Source organism: Halichoerus grypus, chromosome 4 (genome assembly GCF_964656455.1).
Source record: "Halichoerus grypus chromosome 4, mHalGry1.hap1.1, whole genome shotgun sequence".
NCBI lineage: Eukaryota > Metazoa > Chordata > Mammalia > Carnivora > Phocidae > Halichoerus > Halichoerus grypus.
This window is the reverse complement of record NC_135715.1, coordinates 139898386-139916675: the sequence shown is the minus strand read 5'-3', so window position 1 is coordinate 139916675 and position 18290 is coordinate 139898386. Positions and strand designations below refer to the sequence as shown.

Sequence of the window (18290 nt, the reverse complement as noted above, 5' to 3'; positions counted from 1 at the left end):
GCCTTCTAGCTTATTAAAAATTTCTTAGGCAATAGGTAGTAGACTTCATCAAATGATTTTCTAGAATATTAAGGTAATCATATCTTTTCCTTCACAAGTTAAGATGAAAGTTTGTAATAATTGATTTTGCAATATTGAACCATCAGTTCAGTGAACAGAAATCCTTGGTCATGTCCATTTTTTGGTATTTGGGTAAAATTCAATTTCATTGTATATATATATATATTTGATTTTCTAATATTTTTATTTAAGATCTTTCTCACTCATTTTCATAGGGGACTTATTTTCTAGGTTTAATTTTTGTGCTATTTTTATTAGGATGTGCTATCAGAATTATCGTGCCTTCAAAAAGTATTTGAGGTTTTCCACTTCCTCTGGACTCTAGTATAGTTTGAATAGCATAGTAATTACCTTGTTTTTGAAAATTTGAAAGAATTTGCCTATGAAACCATTTAGACCTGGCACCTTTTCTGAGAATGATTCTATTACAACTCTCCTTATTATTTATTTCTGTGGTGATGTGTTTACTCAGATTTTCTCATTCTTATTAATTCAATTTTGCTAATTTATATTTTCCTTAAAATGCACCATCAGATTTTCAAATATATAAGCTTAGGGTTGTGCAAAGAAGTCTGTTATAATTCTTTAAATTTTTTTTCTGTAGCTGAGAATATATTTTCTTTATCACTTCTGTTTTAGTATATTTGTGGGTTTTTTCCTCTGATTAAACTAGCTAGTGATTTATTTGCCTTATTGATTTTCCCTACAAGCACCATTTCTGGAGCAATTTATCAGTTTTACTGGTTGTTTTCTCATTTATTATTTTCAGTTTTTATTTTTATTAATTCCTGCCTTCTGCTTTCTTTGGGCTTGTATTTTTATTCTTTCTGCGTACTGTATATGAAATTTAGCCCTTAAAATAAATATTTGAACTATGAAAAGAAATAACACCTGAAGCAATTGATGAGACCGTACTGCTGACAGACTGAATCTGGATGAAGAATGAAAAGTGTGGATGGGGGCAATAAAGCATTTTGGCTTTGAAGATAGCTTCCTAGCTTTTTAGCTAGACTGTTCTAAGATACATAATGAGAAAACTTGCTGAATTACTGATGAATCCCATAGAAGGCTTTCCTCTTTGGATTGCTACCCAACACTGGTAATACAAGCAAACTTCAGAGATATTGTGGGTTCGATTCCAGACTACTGCACTAAAGCGAATATTGAAATAAAGTGAACCAAATGAATGTTTTGGTTTCCCAGTGCATAAAAGAGTCATGCTTATACCAGACCATAGACTACTAAGTATTCAATAGCATTATGTTTAAAAAAACAATGTGCATACCTTAATTAACAAATACTTTAATTCTAAAAAAATGGTAACCATCATCTGAGCTTATAGGAAGTCCTAATCTTTTTGCTAGTGGAGGGTCTTGCCTCCATACTGATGGCTGCTGACTAATCAGGGTGCTGGTTGCTGAAGGTTGGGGTAGCTGTGGCAATTCTTAAAAATAAGACAACAGTGAAATTTGCTGCATTGGTTGACTCCTTTTCACAAACGATTTCTCTGTAGCATGCGATGCTGTTTGATAGCATTTTATCCAAGTAGAGTTTCTTTCAAAATTGGAGGCAATCCTCCAAACCCTGATGTTGCTTTATCAACCAAGTTTATGTAACATTCTATCTAAATCCTTTGTTGTCATTCCAGCAGTCTTCACAGCATCTTCACCAGGAGTAGATTCCGTCTCAAGAAACCACTTTCTTTGCTCATCCATAAGGAGCAACTCCTCCGAGCACCTGTGTGGTTCAGTTGGTTGGGCGGCCGACTCTTGATTTCCACTCAGGTCATGATCTCAGTGTCCTGGGATCGAGAGCCCCGCGTCAGGCTCCACACTCATCAGGGAGTCTGCTTGAGGATTCTCTCTCTGCCCCTCCCTCCACTTGTGGGCTCTCTCTCTCTCTCTCTCTCAGATGAATAAATGTTAAAAAAAGCAACTCCTCATCCATACAAGTTTTATCATGAGATTGTAGCAATTCAGTCATATCTTCAAGCTCCACTTCTAATTCTAGTTCTCTTGCTATTTCCATCACATCTGTAGCTACTTCCTCCACTGAAGTCTTGAACCCCCCAAAGTCATCCATGAGGGTCAGAATCAACTTCTTTCAAACTCCTGTTAATGTTGATATTTTGACCTCTTCCCACAAATCACAGATGTTCTTAACAGCATTTAGAATGGTGAATCCTTTCCAGAAAGTTTTCAATTTACTTTGCCTAGATCCATCAGAGGAATCACCACCTATGACAGCTTCTGGCCTGATGACATGTATTTCTTAAATAACTAGACTTGAAAGTTGAAATGACCTTGATTCATGGGCTGCAGAATGGATGTTGTGTTAGCAAGCATGAAAACAACATTAATTCCATTGTACTTCTCCATGAGAGCATTTGTATGACCAGGTGTACTTTCAATAAGCAGTAATATTTTTAAAAAGAATCTTTCTCTGAGCAGCAGGTCCCAACAGTAGGCTTAAAATATTTAGTAAACCATGTTGTAAACAGATGTGCTGTCATCCAGGCTTTGTTGTTCCACTGATAAAGCACAGGCAGAGTAGATTGAGCATAACTCTTAAGGGCCTTAGGATTTTTGAACTGGTCAGTGAACATTAGCTTCAACTTAAAGTCACCAGCTACATTAGCCCCTAGCAAGAGAATCAGCCTGTCCTTTGAAACTTTGAAGACAAGCATTGACTTCTCTTCTCTGGCTATGAAAGTCCTAGATGGCTTCTTCTTCCAATAGAAGGCTATTTTCATCTACATTGAACATCTGTTGTTTAGTGTAGCCACTTTCATGAATGATCTTAGGTGGATCTTCTGGAGAACTTGCTGCAGCTTCTACATCAGCACTTGCTGCTTCCCCTTGCACTTTTTTATGCTGTGAAGATGGTTTCTTTTCTTAAACCTCATGAACTAACTCTGCTAGCTTCCAACTCTTCTTCTGCAGTTTCCTCACCTCTCTCAGCTTTCATGGCATCCAAGAGAGTTAGGGCCTTACTCTGGATTAGGCTTTGGCTTAAGGGGATCTTGTGGCCAGTTGGATCTTCTAGCCAGACCACTAAAACTTTCTCCATATCAGCAATAAGGCTGTTTTGCTTTCTTATCATTCATATGTTCACTGGAGTAACACTTTTAATTTCCTTCAAGAACTTTTCCTTTGCATTTACAACTTGGCTAAATGCTTGGTGCAGGAGGCCTATATTTTGGCCTGTCTCAGCTTTCAACATGCCTTCCCTTACTGAGCTTAATCATTTCTATCGTTTGATTTAAAGTGAGAGACATGCAACTCTTCCTTTCACTTGAACACTATAGGGTTATTAATTGGCCCAATATCAATAGTGTTGTGTCTCAGGAAATAGGGAGGCCCAAGGAGAGGGAGAGAGAGTGGGGAATGGCTGGTTGATGGAACAGTCAGAACACACATTTACTGATTTACTTTGTTGTCTTATACAGACATGGCTTGTGGCATCCCAAAATAATTACAATAATACATAATTACAATAATAACATAAAAGATCACTGATCGTGATCACATAACAAATATAAGAATAATGAAAAAGGTTGAAATATTGAGAGAATTACCACAATGTGACACAGAGACATGAAGTGAGCAAATGCTGTTGGAAAAAATGGTACTGATAGACTTGCTGGATGTCGAGTTGCCACAAATCTCTAATCTGTAAAAAATACAATATCTGAGGGACATCTGGGTGGCTCAGTCATTAAGCATCTGCCTTTGGCTCAGGTCATGATCCCAGGGTCCTGGGATTGAGTCCCACATCGGGCTCCTTGCTCAGCGGGGAGCCTCCTCCCTCTGCCTGCCATTCCCCCTGCTTGTGCTCTCTCTCTGACAAATAAATAAATAAAATCTTAAAAAAAAAAACAACAATATCTGCAAAGTGCAATAAAGCGAAGCACAATACAATGAAGTATGCCTATAAATGATTAGCCCTTCACCAAGTTCCATGTGTTTTTAGGCTAAACTTTAAGCTCTGTCTTCAAGGTTGTCTATTAAAAATGTCTTAAATTTAGCAGGTACCAATTCAGTGTTTTACTTGCATAAGCACAACTTATGTACTTGATCAAGGCTTTTACATTTATAATATTCATTTTAGGGTCCTATTACATTAATTAAATATTAATGCTCTAAGCATATTTTTCATAGCCTTCTCTGTTTCTTCTCCACTGGAGAATATTGCTGGAAATTAAAAAATAGTGTGGTTTATTATCCATGTCATTGGCATTGCATTTTGATGATAAATTATTTTTAGAAAATGAAAAAAAGATATATAAGTAGAAGAATCCCCTCTGGGTCTCCTCATGTGTTCCTCTGAATAGCAATTTTATATTTCCTCACTGTTTTTCCTGAGATTATTACATATCTTCCACAGGCATCTATAAAATACTAAGCCATAGTCTTAAATATTCGAGATACTTTCTGATGAGCTTCTAATGAGATTTTTTTGAAAATACTGTATGTGGTGTAGACATGCTCACACAATAGTAGTTTGAAGAAAACAGTTTTCAATATGTATAAGGCATTTATAATATTTATTTCTTCTATTCTTTAATTGTCACAACAGGGCACATTGGGACAGTCAGTGTGTTTAAATTTATGACTTTTCTGGATGAGAAAGCAAAGATTAATGAGTTCTTGGCACATTGTGAGGATGAGAATGTCTCAGCTACCGTTACAATAATCTAGAGATAGTGAGGGATGGCAAAGCTGACCCACAGAAGCTCAAGGGTGTGGGATGGAGACCTCGGAAGCTACTGAAGTACTATTATGTGTTTTTGCCAATGTATAGACAGCAATCAAAGTTGGCTTCAAGAGTTTGGAACTGAGTAAATAGAACATTAATGGCTCATTTGGCACATATAGAGCATTTTGGAAGCTCTCTTTCTTCAGGAGGAGAAGGGGTTAAAATGATAAACTTGGGTTTGGAATGCTGAGTTTTTGGTAGTATATGGACCTCTGAGTTGAAATGTCCTATAGGCAACTGGTGATGTGGAGCTAGAGCACAGAGAAAAGGTCAGCACCAGAGAGCCATCTTTGAGAATCATCCCAGAGGTTACTACTGAAGACACCAATAAAAAGAAGAGACTTTGGCACCTGTCTAGTTAATATTGTTGAATTCAGAGTCAAGTTCAATTTAGGACCGGAAATGTCAAAATTAGACTATGAGATAGAGGAAGCAAATGTTCCCAGAGCTCAACTTGGTGGATTAGGATGAGAAACTCTGAAACCTAAATCTGAAAAATAGCAGAGGGTGGCTGAGAGGAAGTGTGGCTAGAGACAGCAGAATGAGTTCAGAGCCAAAGGGAATTAGAGGTGGAGCGACATTCAAGAGTGAGGCAGGAGAAGCAAGTAAGCAAAAGAAGGAAGTTTCTCGGCTGCTTAAATATCTGGCCCTATCGAATTTGCTGTCTTTTCTAGCTGACTCTTGCTCAAAGGTTAATTCTTGGATGGCCAACCTGCTTTATTTTGTAGGATTCTTTTTTTTTTAAGATTTATTTATTTATTAGAGAGAGAGAGGAGGAGAGGGGGCAGAGGGAAAGGGAGAGAGAATCTCAAGAAGACTCCCCACTGAGTATGGAGCTTGATGCTGGGCTCCATCTCACCACCCCGAGATCACTACCTGAACCAAAACCAAGAGATGGATGCTCAACAAACTGAGCCACCCAGGCGCCCCTGTAGGATTCTTATATTATGAGAATAAATAAATCCTTAGAGGGAGAATGTGGAAAGAGAAGGTTAGAACGTCAAAGATTGAATCTGGGAATATAACTTGAATAGGGGTGTCAAAAACACAGAAAAAGAAATAGGAGTGTATAATGTATGGAAGCCAAAGTTTTAATATCTAGCTCGTGATTAAGTGGTAAAGGGTTTAAAGAGGACAAGGACATAGATTATTTGGTGGGTTTTGTGATCTGGTGATCAGGAGATCATAGACAAGCTTCCAGTGAGCCATTCCTGTAGACTGAAGATTGTAAGCCAGCTGATGGGAGTGAGGACCTGGAGGTATGCAGATGGAAACAGCAATACCAAATGAAAGGAAAGACATTTCCCTTTAAGGGAGAAGGGAAGATCCAGACATAGGAGATAGAAACAATGATGGTAGAGAGGAAGGGCCCCCAATCCCACAGAAATGACAGAAATGAAAAACCCTAGGAAAGGGCTTACCTCCACAGACAAAACATGACTTTTCCCTTGGGCCTGGACAAGAGAATACTGTCCTGGGTACACTGATATCAAGAATAAGGTTGAAAGTAGATGAGAAAATGTATTAAAATCTTTGATTAATTCTAAAGTTCGCTGAAAGCAGAATAGAAACAAGTAAGTAAAAATCTAGTTAAGCTTTATACAAAAAATAACATGTAATGAACAAACCACAGACTGGGAGAAAAATCTCTGCAAAACATATAAAGGACAGGTATCCAGAATATATAAAGTACACCCAAAACACAATAAGCAACAAGCAACTTGATTTAAAAATGGCAAAAGATCTGAACAGACATCTTACTAAAGAAGATACTCCCGGCAAATAAACATATGAAAAGATGCTCAACATCCTGTGTCATCAGGGAACTGCAAGTTTAAACAATGATGAGATATCATGAAACACCTATTAGAATGTTTAAAATTTGGGGTGCCTGGGTGACTCAGTCGGTTAAACATTCAAGTCTTGATTTCAGCTAAGGTCATGATCTCACAGTCATGAGATCAAGCCTCGTGTTGGGCTCCGCGCCGGGCTTGGAGCCTACTAAAGATTCTCTCTCCGTCGCCCTCTGCCCCTCCCCACTGCTTGCTTGCTCTCTCTCGCTCAAAAAAAAAAAAAGAATGTTTAAAATTCAAGACACTGATAACAGCATTTGTTGACGAGGATGTGGAGCACCAGGAACTTCTGTTCATTGCTGGTGGAAATGCAAATTGGCACAGGCACTTTGGAAGATAGTTTGGCAATTTCTTACGAAACTAAAATACTCTTCCCATGCAATCCAGCAATCATACTCCTGGATATTAAGCCAGATGAGTTGAAAACATGTCCACACGAAAACCTACACATGAATGTTTATAACAGCTTTATTCATCATTGCCAAAACTTGGAAGCAACCAAGATGTCCTTCAATAGGTGAATAGGTCAACAAACTGTGGTACATCCATATAATGAAATATTTTTCAGTGATAAAAAGAAATAAAAAGCTATCAAGACATGAAAAGACATGAAGTCACCTTAAGTGGATATTGCTAAATGAAAGAAGCCAACCTGAAAAGACCGTATACTGTATGATTCTGACTATATGATGTTCCTGAAAGGGCAAAATTATGGAATCAGTGAAAAGATCACAGGCTACCAAAGCTTTGGGGAGACAGAGGAAGAGATGAATAGGCAGAACACAGAATTTTTAGGTCAATGAAATGATTCTGTGTGACACTATAATGGTAGATACATGACATTATACATTTGTCAAAGCCCATAGAATATGCAACCCAAAGAGTGAACCCTAATGTAGACTATGGACTTCAGTTAATAATAATATATCAATATTGGCTCATTAATTGTAACAAATATACCACACTAATGTAAGAGGTTAATGCTGAGGGAAACTGTGTGTGCTAGGGGAGGGAGGGAGGTTTATGGGAAATCTCCGTACTTTCCACTCAACTTTTTTGTTGTCTTGTCTAAAAAATAAAGTCTATTAATTTAAGTAAGACTGAAAAAAGGAATGGAGTACTGATAAATGCAACAACATGAATGAGCCTTGAAAACAGTATGCTAAGCAAAAGCAGACAGACACGACAGGCCACATATTATGTGAGTCTATTTATATGAAATGTCCACTACTTTAAGAACCAGGAGTTATAAAAAAGAAGGAACTAGATAAATAAGATGGTGAAAGGAAGGATCCTGTTACTATAATAGGAGGAAATAGTGTGAATATGTTCTACATTTAAAGAAAAACTAATGTGTTTCTCATTAGAAAATAGCCTAAGAGGAATTTTTCTGTTCATACAATGATTATGATATAAGGTTTTTCTAGCATCAAGGTGTTGATACCAAGACTAAATTACTATGCAGTGTAGCTTCCTGCATTTATACCTGTGCTTGGTAATTGGAGAAATCATAATGACCTTACTAGCTAGAACTCAAGAATGGCTGGATCAAATTGTAGCTCAAACTGACTTCTTACACAAACTCTGAGTTACAAAAATGAATGGAGTGAATAGGCAGAATGAGATCTGTAGGTCAACCTGCTTATGAAAATAACCTTGACAGGGTTATATAGGTAGATATTGTTGTGAAATTTCTTTATACTGTGAGAGGGAGCAGGCCCAAGTTTACTGGGTCGTAATATCTGTTTATCTTAGACAAAGCAGTCATGGCTTGTAGGGCTGTTGGATTGTATCAAACAGATGACAACTGCTGATTATCAAATAAGATTCATGATTTGCAAAAATGGAAGATGGTTATTATTCTTAGGATAAAAAGAGTGCTTCGTAAGTAGTAAAAAAATAGAATGTCCAGTAAAAGATAAGCAAAGACACAAATAGGCCATATTAAAAAACAGAGATAACCAACAAGTTATGGAAATTATAACCAACAAATTTGGAATTATGAAATTATTATCAATATCATTAGTAATCAAATAAATGTAAGTTAATGCAAAAATGAGTGCTGATTTAATCTGTCAGACAAAATTTAAAAAGAACAATAATACCCAATGTTGTACAAGGAGAGGTAAATGAATTCTCTGATGACTGTTAGTGGGAGTTTAAATTGGTAGAGAATTTTTGGAGGAGGAGTAGGCAATAGCTGTTAAGATTTTTTTTAATGCACATTTTCTTCAACTAAAATTTCACTTCTAGGAATCTGTCCAACAGAAGTATTGTCCAAGTGCACAAAGTTGTATTTATAAGAAAGTTCACGGCAGTGTTATTTGTAATAGAGAAAACTTGGAAACAACATGAATGTCAATTAATGGGTACATTCACCTCCTAGAATATTCAGCAAAGATTAAAAAGAAATAAGTAGATTTCTTTGAACGGACATGTCAAGTTTTCCAAGATATAATGCCAAGCAAAAGAGAAGGTATAAAACATAACCTATAGTCTGATCCCGCTTATGTTTACAAACACCCCCAAAACTCGATATTGTATGTAGGCAGTTAATGAAAAAAAGGTCCAGAAGAATACTATAAATGTCTCTTAAGGTTGTTCATTGGGAGGGGAGTCGTTAGCAGGATAGTAAATGAAGAGGCGTCTGTAGATATTTTATTGTATACCCTTCTATACTGTTGGATTTTTTTTAACAAAAATTAAAAATTTGTGTAATACTAGGAGTTATTAAAAAATGTACATGCATATTAACAAATTAATATTAGTAAAGCACTGGGAATATTTCCTGGTAGAGAGAAAGTGCCATGTAAGTGTGTGTTAAGTTAAATAAATAAGTTCAAATGTTAGGGCTTTATCCTAAGAAAATAATTATGAGATGTGCGAAGATTTATTTTTAAGATTTTTTTATTGTTATGTTAATCCCCATACATTACATCATTAGTTTTAGATGTAGTGTTCCATGATTCATTGTTTGTGCATAACACCCAGTGCTCCATGCAGAACGTGCCCTCCTCAATACCCATCACCAGGCTAACCCATCCTCCCACCCCCCTCCCCTCTAGAACCCTCAGTTTGTTTTTCAGAGTCCATCATCTCTCATAGTTCGTCTACCCCTCCGATTTCCCCCCCTTCATTCTTCCCCTCCTGCTATCTTCTTCTTCTTTTTTTTTTTCTTAACATATATTGCATTATTTGTTTCAGAGGTACAGATCTGAGATGTGCGAAGATTTAATTGCAAGGATATTTAACCCTAAGATTGTTAAAGTTAGAAGCCACCTAAATGTCCAGCAATAGATGACTAAGTGAAAAATATTAATCCATACAGTGAGTGAGATTTTTGAATGAAAATTTTTAACAGCTATATTGAGATATATTTTACATGTCATAAACGCACCCATTTCAAAGAACAATTCAATGATTTTTAGTAACTTTATGAGTGGTGCAACAATCAGCAGTTTTAGAACAGACCCCTAATAAGTTCCTTTATCTCATTTACAGTTAATCTCATTACCACCACTAGCCCGGGCAACCAATAACCTACTTTCTTTCTGTATAAATTTTCTTTTTCTGGACTATACAATGGGATATTCTGCATTGGTCATAATAAGTGATAGCTAATTATAAAAAGTTTAAAAAGTAAATAAAATATTACATATAGGATTAGCGTATTTGAATTTATATGGCGAGAGAGAGGAAAATTTGAATGGCAGTCTCCAAAATGTTCATAGTGGTTACCCTTGAACAGTAGAAATATGAGTGCTTTTTTTTTTTTTCTGTTGAAATCTTATGATCCAAAAATGACAATTCAAATTATCTTGGAAAGGACATGGCTCCTGAAATGGGTTCTTTCAGTAAATGAAGAGGCATGGCTCCTGAAATGGGTTTTCCCGTCAACGCAGTGAGTAAGAGAGTGGGAATTTAGAAGTGCCTCGGGATATGAGAGGGTTGTTTTTCTAAAGTCTCCCACGTGGGGAATGGGAGCGAATAGAAATAAGGTTATCAGATAATATGCATGATTCAAGTGCTTAGCAGACCAGAGCCTGCAAAAAAGTCCAGGAGAGTAGGCCCTGATGCTGCCAGGCTGCCTGCCAGGAATCAGCTCCAGCCTGTCTACCCTTGGATAAGCTTGGCTTCTTAGGGATCTTTTAGCCACTACTAGCCTCAGGAAGAGAGGTGAAGATAGTGGAAGGGAGATCATTCCAATTCCCCTGGGGTCCCAGCTTTGATACCCAGGGGCAGAAGCAGAAGTACCTACATGCCCATCTCCTCAGAAGGAAAAGCAGAAGAGTAAGTTTCTTTCTTTCTTTCTTTCTTTTTTATTTTAAGATTTTATTTATTTGTCAGAGAGAGAGAGTGCACAAGCAGGGGGAATGGCAGGCAGAGGGAGAAGCAGGCTCCCTGATGCGGGACTCAATCCCAGGACCTTGGGATCATGACCTGAGCTGAAGGTAGACGCTTAACCTACTGAGCCACCCGGGCACCCCATAAGTTTCTCTGTCTACTTTATTTGCTGCCTTGCTCTTCCTCATCTTTTGTGAATGAAATGCACCCCCGTCCATTCTCTTTAGAGGGTTAATTCTTTTTTTTAATTTTGTTTAAAGATTTTATTTATTTATTTTTGAGAGAGAGGGCGTGAGCACGAGCAGGGGGAGGGGTAAAGGGAGAAGCAGTCTCTCCACTGAGCAGGGAGCCCGAGGCGGGGCTTGATCCCAGGACCCTGGAATCATGACCTGAGCCGAAGGCAGACGCTTAACTGACTGAGCCACCCAGGCGCCCCTAGAGTGTTAATTCTTAAAGAAACAATTTCCAAAAGTATGTGTTGAATCAATCTATTCGTGCCAATGTTCCTTCAAACAAAGTGGGGACTTTATGTCTCTGTGTATTTTTGGGAGACTGTTTTCTTCAAAGGGGGCACAGGTGACATTTGAAATAAAAATCTGACCTATTGTCTTTACTGAATTTGCCTAGGAAGAAAATTGCAGTGAACCAAACTATGCCTCTGGAAGCAGGAATTTTCTTTGGAGACTCTAGAAAACTTCAGACTCATTTTTTACTATTTTATTTATTTATTTATTTAAGATTTTATTTATTTATTTGTCAGAGGGAGAGAAAGAAAGCAAGCACAAGCAGGGGGAGCGGCAGGTGGAGGGAGAAGCAGGCTCCCCACTGAGCAGGGACCCTGACGGGAGACTCTATCTCAGGACCCTGGGATCATGACCTGAGCCGAAGGCAGACGCCTAACCAATGAGCCACCCAGGCGCCCTTCATTTTTTTACTATTTTAAATATTCTATTCTTAAAATACGTGGAAGGTGTTTCATTATGTGAAAATAATGTGACTGCCTCCATATTTTGATACCTTATTTTCCAAATTACTCTACTTGAAGACTTTATTTAGTGTTCGAGTTACAACATCTCCTGTTTCAAATCGGTGGGGCCCACCCAGCCTTAGAGTTCCTGCCAGAGGGCAGGAGGGACCTGCGACTGCAAATCACAGGGTCAGCGCAGAGGCAGATGTTGCCTGATGGTGGGAAGACCTTCTCTCACCCATGACTTTAGCGGATAGTGATGTGGTTCTTCAAGCTATTTGCCTTTAAGAGTGGAGTCCATAAAGGGGATGGCCCGAGGCCCCTCAAAGAATCTCCAATGTAGACCTCCAGTGTCCTTTAATGATGAATAATTGGACCAGCCCTGCCCAGGAGGCTTTAATAACCTTTCTCTGTGGTCTGTAAGTTTGAGAAGGCTCAGTACCTACTGTCTTTCTTTAGGACATTGATGGAAGGTCCCAGTGCTCCCATTTTATGCTTATTAGTGACACTTCTCATGAGTTTCTAGGGCTAAAGGGACTTTTCTGCACTGTTAAATGATTTTCAGTTTAACTCCCTTTCCGAGTGGTATGTTGTAAAGATCAATTAGCCAATGTTCATAAAGTGCTTTCAAGCTGAAAAGCACTGCACAAGGGTGTACAGACTCATTAGCTTCTTAGTCATTAAGGTTTTTTTAGACCTTTCGTATTCAGAAACTGGATGATGAAGGCCAAATTAATATTTTTTCTTGGAGGAGGGGGACTTCAAAAGGAGAAGAATAGAGCAATATCACTCTTTCTTTGTTTAAAAAAAAGACATCTGTTGCACTGGGACTGAAAAAAAGACATAAAAATTTTTATTTTTCATTATCTCCTATTTCCACACTGCTTCTGCTTCTTCTCACTTCCTCCTTTCAAAATGCATTTGCCTGATTCTCCTGGATATTTATTTAGAAACTCATTGGATCATACTGTCATGTAGGTGTCCATAGTGGAACTGACTCTGGCCTCAGAGTGTTGAGTTGTTCTACCAATAAATGACACAGGGAAATCATTCTCTTTATAAACCAAGATCCCCTCCCAGTTTGCAATGTGTCATAAGGGTATAATATTGTCTCCATCCTCAGTAATCTTTGGCCAATATATTTAGAGTTCTATATGATTCAGTTAAGCCTTTGATTGAGGCTGGAAAAGTACAGACTGGCCACCAAAGACAGAAAGAGGTCCTAGGAGAAACAAGAGACAAAGATGGATAACCTACAAAGAATTAGATTGACAGCTGACTATTTTAGCAGCATCAGCTGCACATGATAAGAGAATAATATCTTCTAAGTATGGAGAAAAATAGCTGTCAACCTAGAATTGTATACCAAACTAAATTACCTTTAAAGATTGATCATAGAATAAGAACATTTTTATACAAAACAAAAATAACACATTTACCAACAATGCTAAAGGATATCCTAAAGGATTCAAAAAGAGAAAAATTATTCCAGAAGGACAGAAGGAGATGCTGGAAGGAATGAAGAGGAAAAAATTGGTAAACATGTGGGTAAATCTAAATAAAGCATGAACTAATAATAATAATGTGCAGTTTGTAGTAACAAACAAGATATAAGTAAAAAAAGTAACATATATAACAGGAAGGTAAAAGTATTCCAGTGTCTTTATCTTATTTAGAAGGAGGCTAAAGATGTTATTTAGATTTTATTAAGTATATACATAGACTTTCTAGTTTTAATCACTAAAATAAAGGAAATGCAATGTAGTAGAGGGGGGAATCAATGGAATGAGACAATAAAATAAATAGCAACTAACTCAGTAAAAAGGGAATAAAGAAATTTAACATGGATCTCAGTAACTGTTCCTGGGGTTCTTACCCTACAATTACAAATACTAAGTAACTATGTCAGGGAGTTCATATCAATACACCTACAGGATAAATGAAAAATGAAATAGTCTTTTTTTTAATTTTTTCTAAGATTTTATTTATTTATCAGAGAGAAAGAGAAAGAAAAAAAAAGAGCAAGAAAAAAGAGCTGGGCAAAGAAAGAGCAGGGGGAGGAGGAGGGTCAGAGAGAGGGACAAGCAGATTGTCCGCTGAACAAGGAGCCCAATGTGGGGCTCCATCACAGGACCCTGGGATCATGACCTGAGCTGAAGTCAGACGCTTAACCAACCGAGCCACCCAGGCACCCCAAAAATGAAATAGTCTTAATGATATGTGAACAGCTGTTTCTGGCTTGGGATGAAATGTTCGCTAACAGCCTCATCTTGATGACACAGGACATCGGTTATGGGAGAGGAACCACAAATGTAGGGAACACACGTCTTTCATAATGGACAGTAAGCCTGCAAGACCTCTGCCCCAGAGAGAGATACTCCCTTAATGATACTTCATAGTAAACAAGTGTGCTCTTTGCTCTGGAAAAAGATACAGTTTCCCAAGGCTGTTCATTATACAAACACCTTTGAAAGATAGAGCAGTGCCTTTGCTTGTAAGCTGTGCAGAAATGTGAGAGACCCATGGAGAGATATCTCCCAAAAAATTTGGGTAAGTTTCTAAAGCCTCAGTTTTCCCATCCGAAAAATGGTATAAATGGTATGACATATGTGATTACAAGGATCAGAGGGTAGAGCACATATAAAATGCTTAACATCATATCCAAGGACTGTGTCAATATCAATTACTACTACAAATGATTATTTCTTGAATAAAATATGAGCATGTTTATTGAATTCTTTGTTTTCTCCAGTAAGTAGAATGTTACAGCTCATGGATGTTTCTACCGATTAGAATCACCAAATATTAGAACTAAAAAGGAAAGATTAGCCAGTGAAACCAGGCATTTTATAGATAAGGAAATAGGTTCAGAAAGGTTAAATGACTTTTTGGCTTTCACACAGAAAAGCCATACAAAGGACAATGGTCATCTAATTTAAAATTCACATTCTTTTTAATTATACACAATGCTTGGAGCTCAATAAATATTGGTATTACAAATGAATTGAAGCAAGCCCAGGTATATTAGAAAACATTTCACGTGGGGCGCCTGGGTGGCTCAGTCGTTAAGCGTCTGCCTTCGGCTCAGGTCATGATCCCAGGGTCCTGGGATCGAGTCCCACATTAAGCACCCTGCTCAGCACGGAGTCTGCTTCTCCCTCTACCCCTCCCCCCTGCTTGTGCTCCCTCTCTCGCTGTGTCTCTCTCTGTCAAATAAATAAATAAAATCTTTAAAAAAAAAAAACATTTCACATATTCATTTGGTCATGCTCTCTGCCTGCTTGCATAACCTACAAACCATATTAAACATGGTCTCTGAAGACAAATAAATACAGGAAGGAAGGAAGGGAGGGAGAGAGGAAGGATAGAGGGAGGGAGGGAGGAAGAGAAGAGGAAAGAAAGAAAAGAAAAAAGAAGAGAAAAGAAAGGAAGGAAAAGGAGGAGAGTAAAATAACCCGTATCTCCTCCTCCCCTCCACCTCCATCATAGTCACTGCCTCCACAACAGAGAAAAAACAGGAAACAAAAGAAAAGTGCTTTCTGTGTGTGTAGGTAATGTTGAAAGTGGTCCCATTCTGGCTAATGACAGGGAAATTCTGGCAGAATATTTGGCAGCTTTATGTCAATAGCTTTATCCGGGTTTAGCAACAAACTTCCTAAGGCATGAGGGGGAGTAGTAAGGAAAGGGAATGAGGGGGTGACAGAAATAGCACCTCGTTCTAGGAGGCAGCATGTTGTAAGGAATGATCGATCATCAGTTGTAGAAGAAGATGACCTGAGTTCCTGTGTGAGTTTGAGCAAGTTACTGAATTTCCTGATCTCTAAAATGTACTTAAAGTCTCTCCGTGAGAAGTTGATGTGCTATTCAGATGACGAAATGAAGTGAGCGTGTCTGGCACCTAGCAGGTCCTCATTAAATAGAAGTTTGAACCAAATTCAGTGAAGGAATTTATCCTGGAAAGATGTGTAAAAAATCAACTCACTGGTTTTGTACGTCTGTCTACTCCCAATCCTGCCGTTTGTCTTTCTTCAAGAGCGGTGTCGCCACATTAGCTTCTACAGCATTGTGCTACACTTCCTGGGACCCGAGGTCAGAGTTGAGTAAGCCCAGGCAGCCAAAGCAAGATTTTAATAGGAAAGAAATGATAGGGAATGTGGATTGTCCTTCATCTTTTGTCTTTCTCAAGCCCTCTGCAAAATCACCTTCCACTCTAGGTAATTGTGCTCTGCAGGTCCCACGGGCGTCTCCCGCGGCTCCTGCCATTCTCATCCCTCACCCATGGTGAACACTGCACTTCTGCCTTCTGGGCATGCAGGAGCGGCTCTGTTTTGCCACTGCTCTGTACCTCTTCACAGGACATTGCAGTGTGGGGGGTGTGTGTGACAGAGAGAGAGACAGAGACAGGAAAGGAGACGGAGGGAGGGAGGAAGACGATGGAACAAAACATGCCCTTTTCCTTAGAGAAATCCCAAAGCAATCTTGCTCGTCACAATGTTCTATGTTGTGAAGAGTCTAGGGAAATCGTTCCTTTGGTTTTTACTTGGGGCATTCTCTCTCTCTTTGGAATCAGAGATTCCAGAGATGAATTTGAGTGAGAGTGTCAGGCAGTACTGAAAATAAGTGATGATGAAATGATGAGCAAGTCTTTGTTAGGATGGAGCCCACCACACCGAGCTGTTTCTTCCCATAGGAGAAGTGTGCTCTCTGAAAGGATCCCCAACCTTTCCTCAAACAGGCTTCTGTAGGATCATCCCACACATTTGCATTCACATCCAGTTATGTCAACAGAACAGTGGGCACAATTTGAGCTCTTTTGCACGAGGCTATTAGGCCCTGTGGCCCCTAAGTTCCTACTGGGCCAATCTACCAGGCATACTGAAATTTGTAGCTAGCAGTGTGCTATGGTCAAGCTGAGAACCCTGGTAAAGATACACGTGTACAAGGAAATTGACTCAGAGCCTGCCGCCCTCCAAATATGAATGTGGACACTTGCCTTACATTTTAGATATATGAGTTGATTCATTTATTCCTTTTTCACTGATCAAAGAAGGAATACACAGATGATTTAGGTACAGTTCCTGTATTAGTCATCATTGTTGCTTCACTATATGTGCTCATAGATGTGACTGTCCCTAGTTAAAGCTTGATTGAGACCATCTTAGAGTCAACTCTGAAAAATATCCCTTCTAAAGTTAAGATACTTGTATCAGTAATTCCATACTCGATTTCTGTGTTGAAAAGAAAGTATTATAATCAGGCCAATGCAAGGAATATAGCATTTGGTGCAGTAAGGTTTTAATGTTCTTAACACTCTCTCTGCCCCCAGGTTATGCAGATGTATCTTCCATTTTGTGGAATTGCCATATCTAATGCTCAGCTCTTTGCTGCCTCAAGGAAAGAATATGAAAGAAGCAGGGTGAGTAGAAAGAAACGCTGCTCACAACCCTCCAAGCTCTCTGACTTTCAAGGGTCTGTGAGTCATCATGTCTTTTAAAAACAGCAGATGATGTTTGAATAGTACAGGAGTCCTTTTTATTTGTTTAATCCTTCAAGTTTATGGTTGAAGATATCTTTGAAGCAGTAAGTGCAAATGGAAGTGGATACAAATTCTCTGTTGTTTGGGGGCAAATAGTACCAGCTTCTTTTAAAAATGAAATTAATTTCACATCTATACTGTAAGGTAGTAGATATACTCTTATTTGTAGCTTTGAAACAATAACACACTTTAGCTATATTTTTACAATTTAGTTTCTTTAAGAAGCAAGATACGTTACAAATGATTTCACCCCACCTCATAGATTTTGCTTTTGAAATGAAAGTTTTTCTGGAAGAGCACCACAAGAGAACTGGACAATAATGCAAACACTTTTATAGGATTATAAAGAAACACATACAAAGAGGGACTTTCACCAGCTATCCAGGTAAATAGGAAAGAGAGAAAGAGAGAAAAAGAAGAAAGGAAGGAAGGAAGGAAGGAAGGAAGGAAGGAAGGAAGGAAGAAAGAAAGAAAGAAAGAAAGAAAGAAAGAAAGAAAGAAAGAAAGAAAGAAAGGGAGGAGGGAGGAAGGAAGGAAGGAAGACTCAAAAGAAATGCTAAACTATCAAATAGATATTAAATTATATTAGGCTCATAATACAATAGATACAGGTAGGTATAGATAGGTACAGTAGATAATAGTCAAGCAAACCAATAAAAAATAATATAGTATCAGGTAGTGATAAATGCTATAAAAATGAAATGAGATGAAGAGATAGAGACTGATCACTGAAGGCTAGTTTGAGAGGATGCTTATTTCAGAGCATGATCAA

At 38.2% G+C, this 18290-nt stretch overlaps 1 protein-coding gene across 1 annotated transcript in view; it reads left to right on the top strand.

The window, feature by feature from the left end:
• PDE11A (phosphodiesterase 11A) overlaps nucleotides 1–18290 on the top strand; it is a 390891-nt gene that overhangs the window by 136134 nt on the left and 236467 nt on the right. The window contains exon 3 of the mRNA XM_036099160.2: nucleotides 17309–17398. Within this exon, the coding sequence (XP_035955053.2) occupies nucleotides 17309–17398 (90 nt within the window). The remainder of the gene's footprint in view (nucleotides 1–17308; nucleotides 17399–18290) is intronic.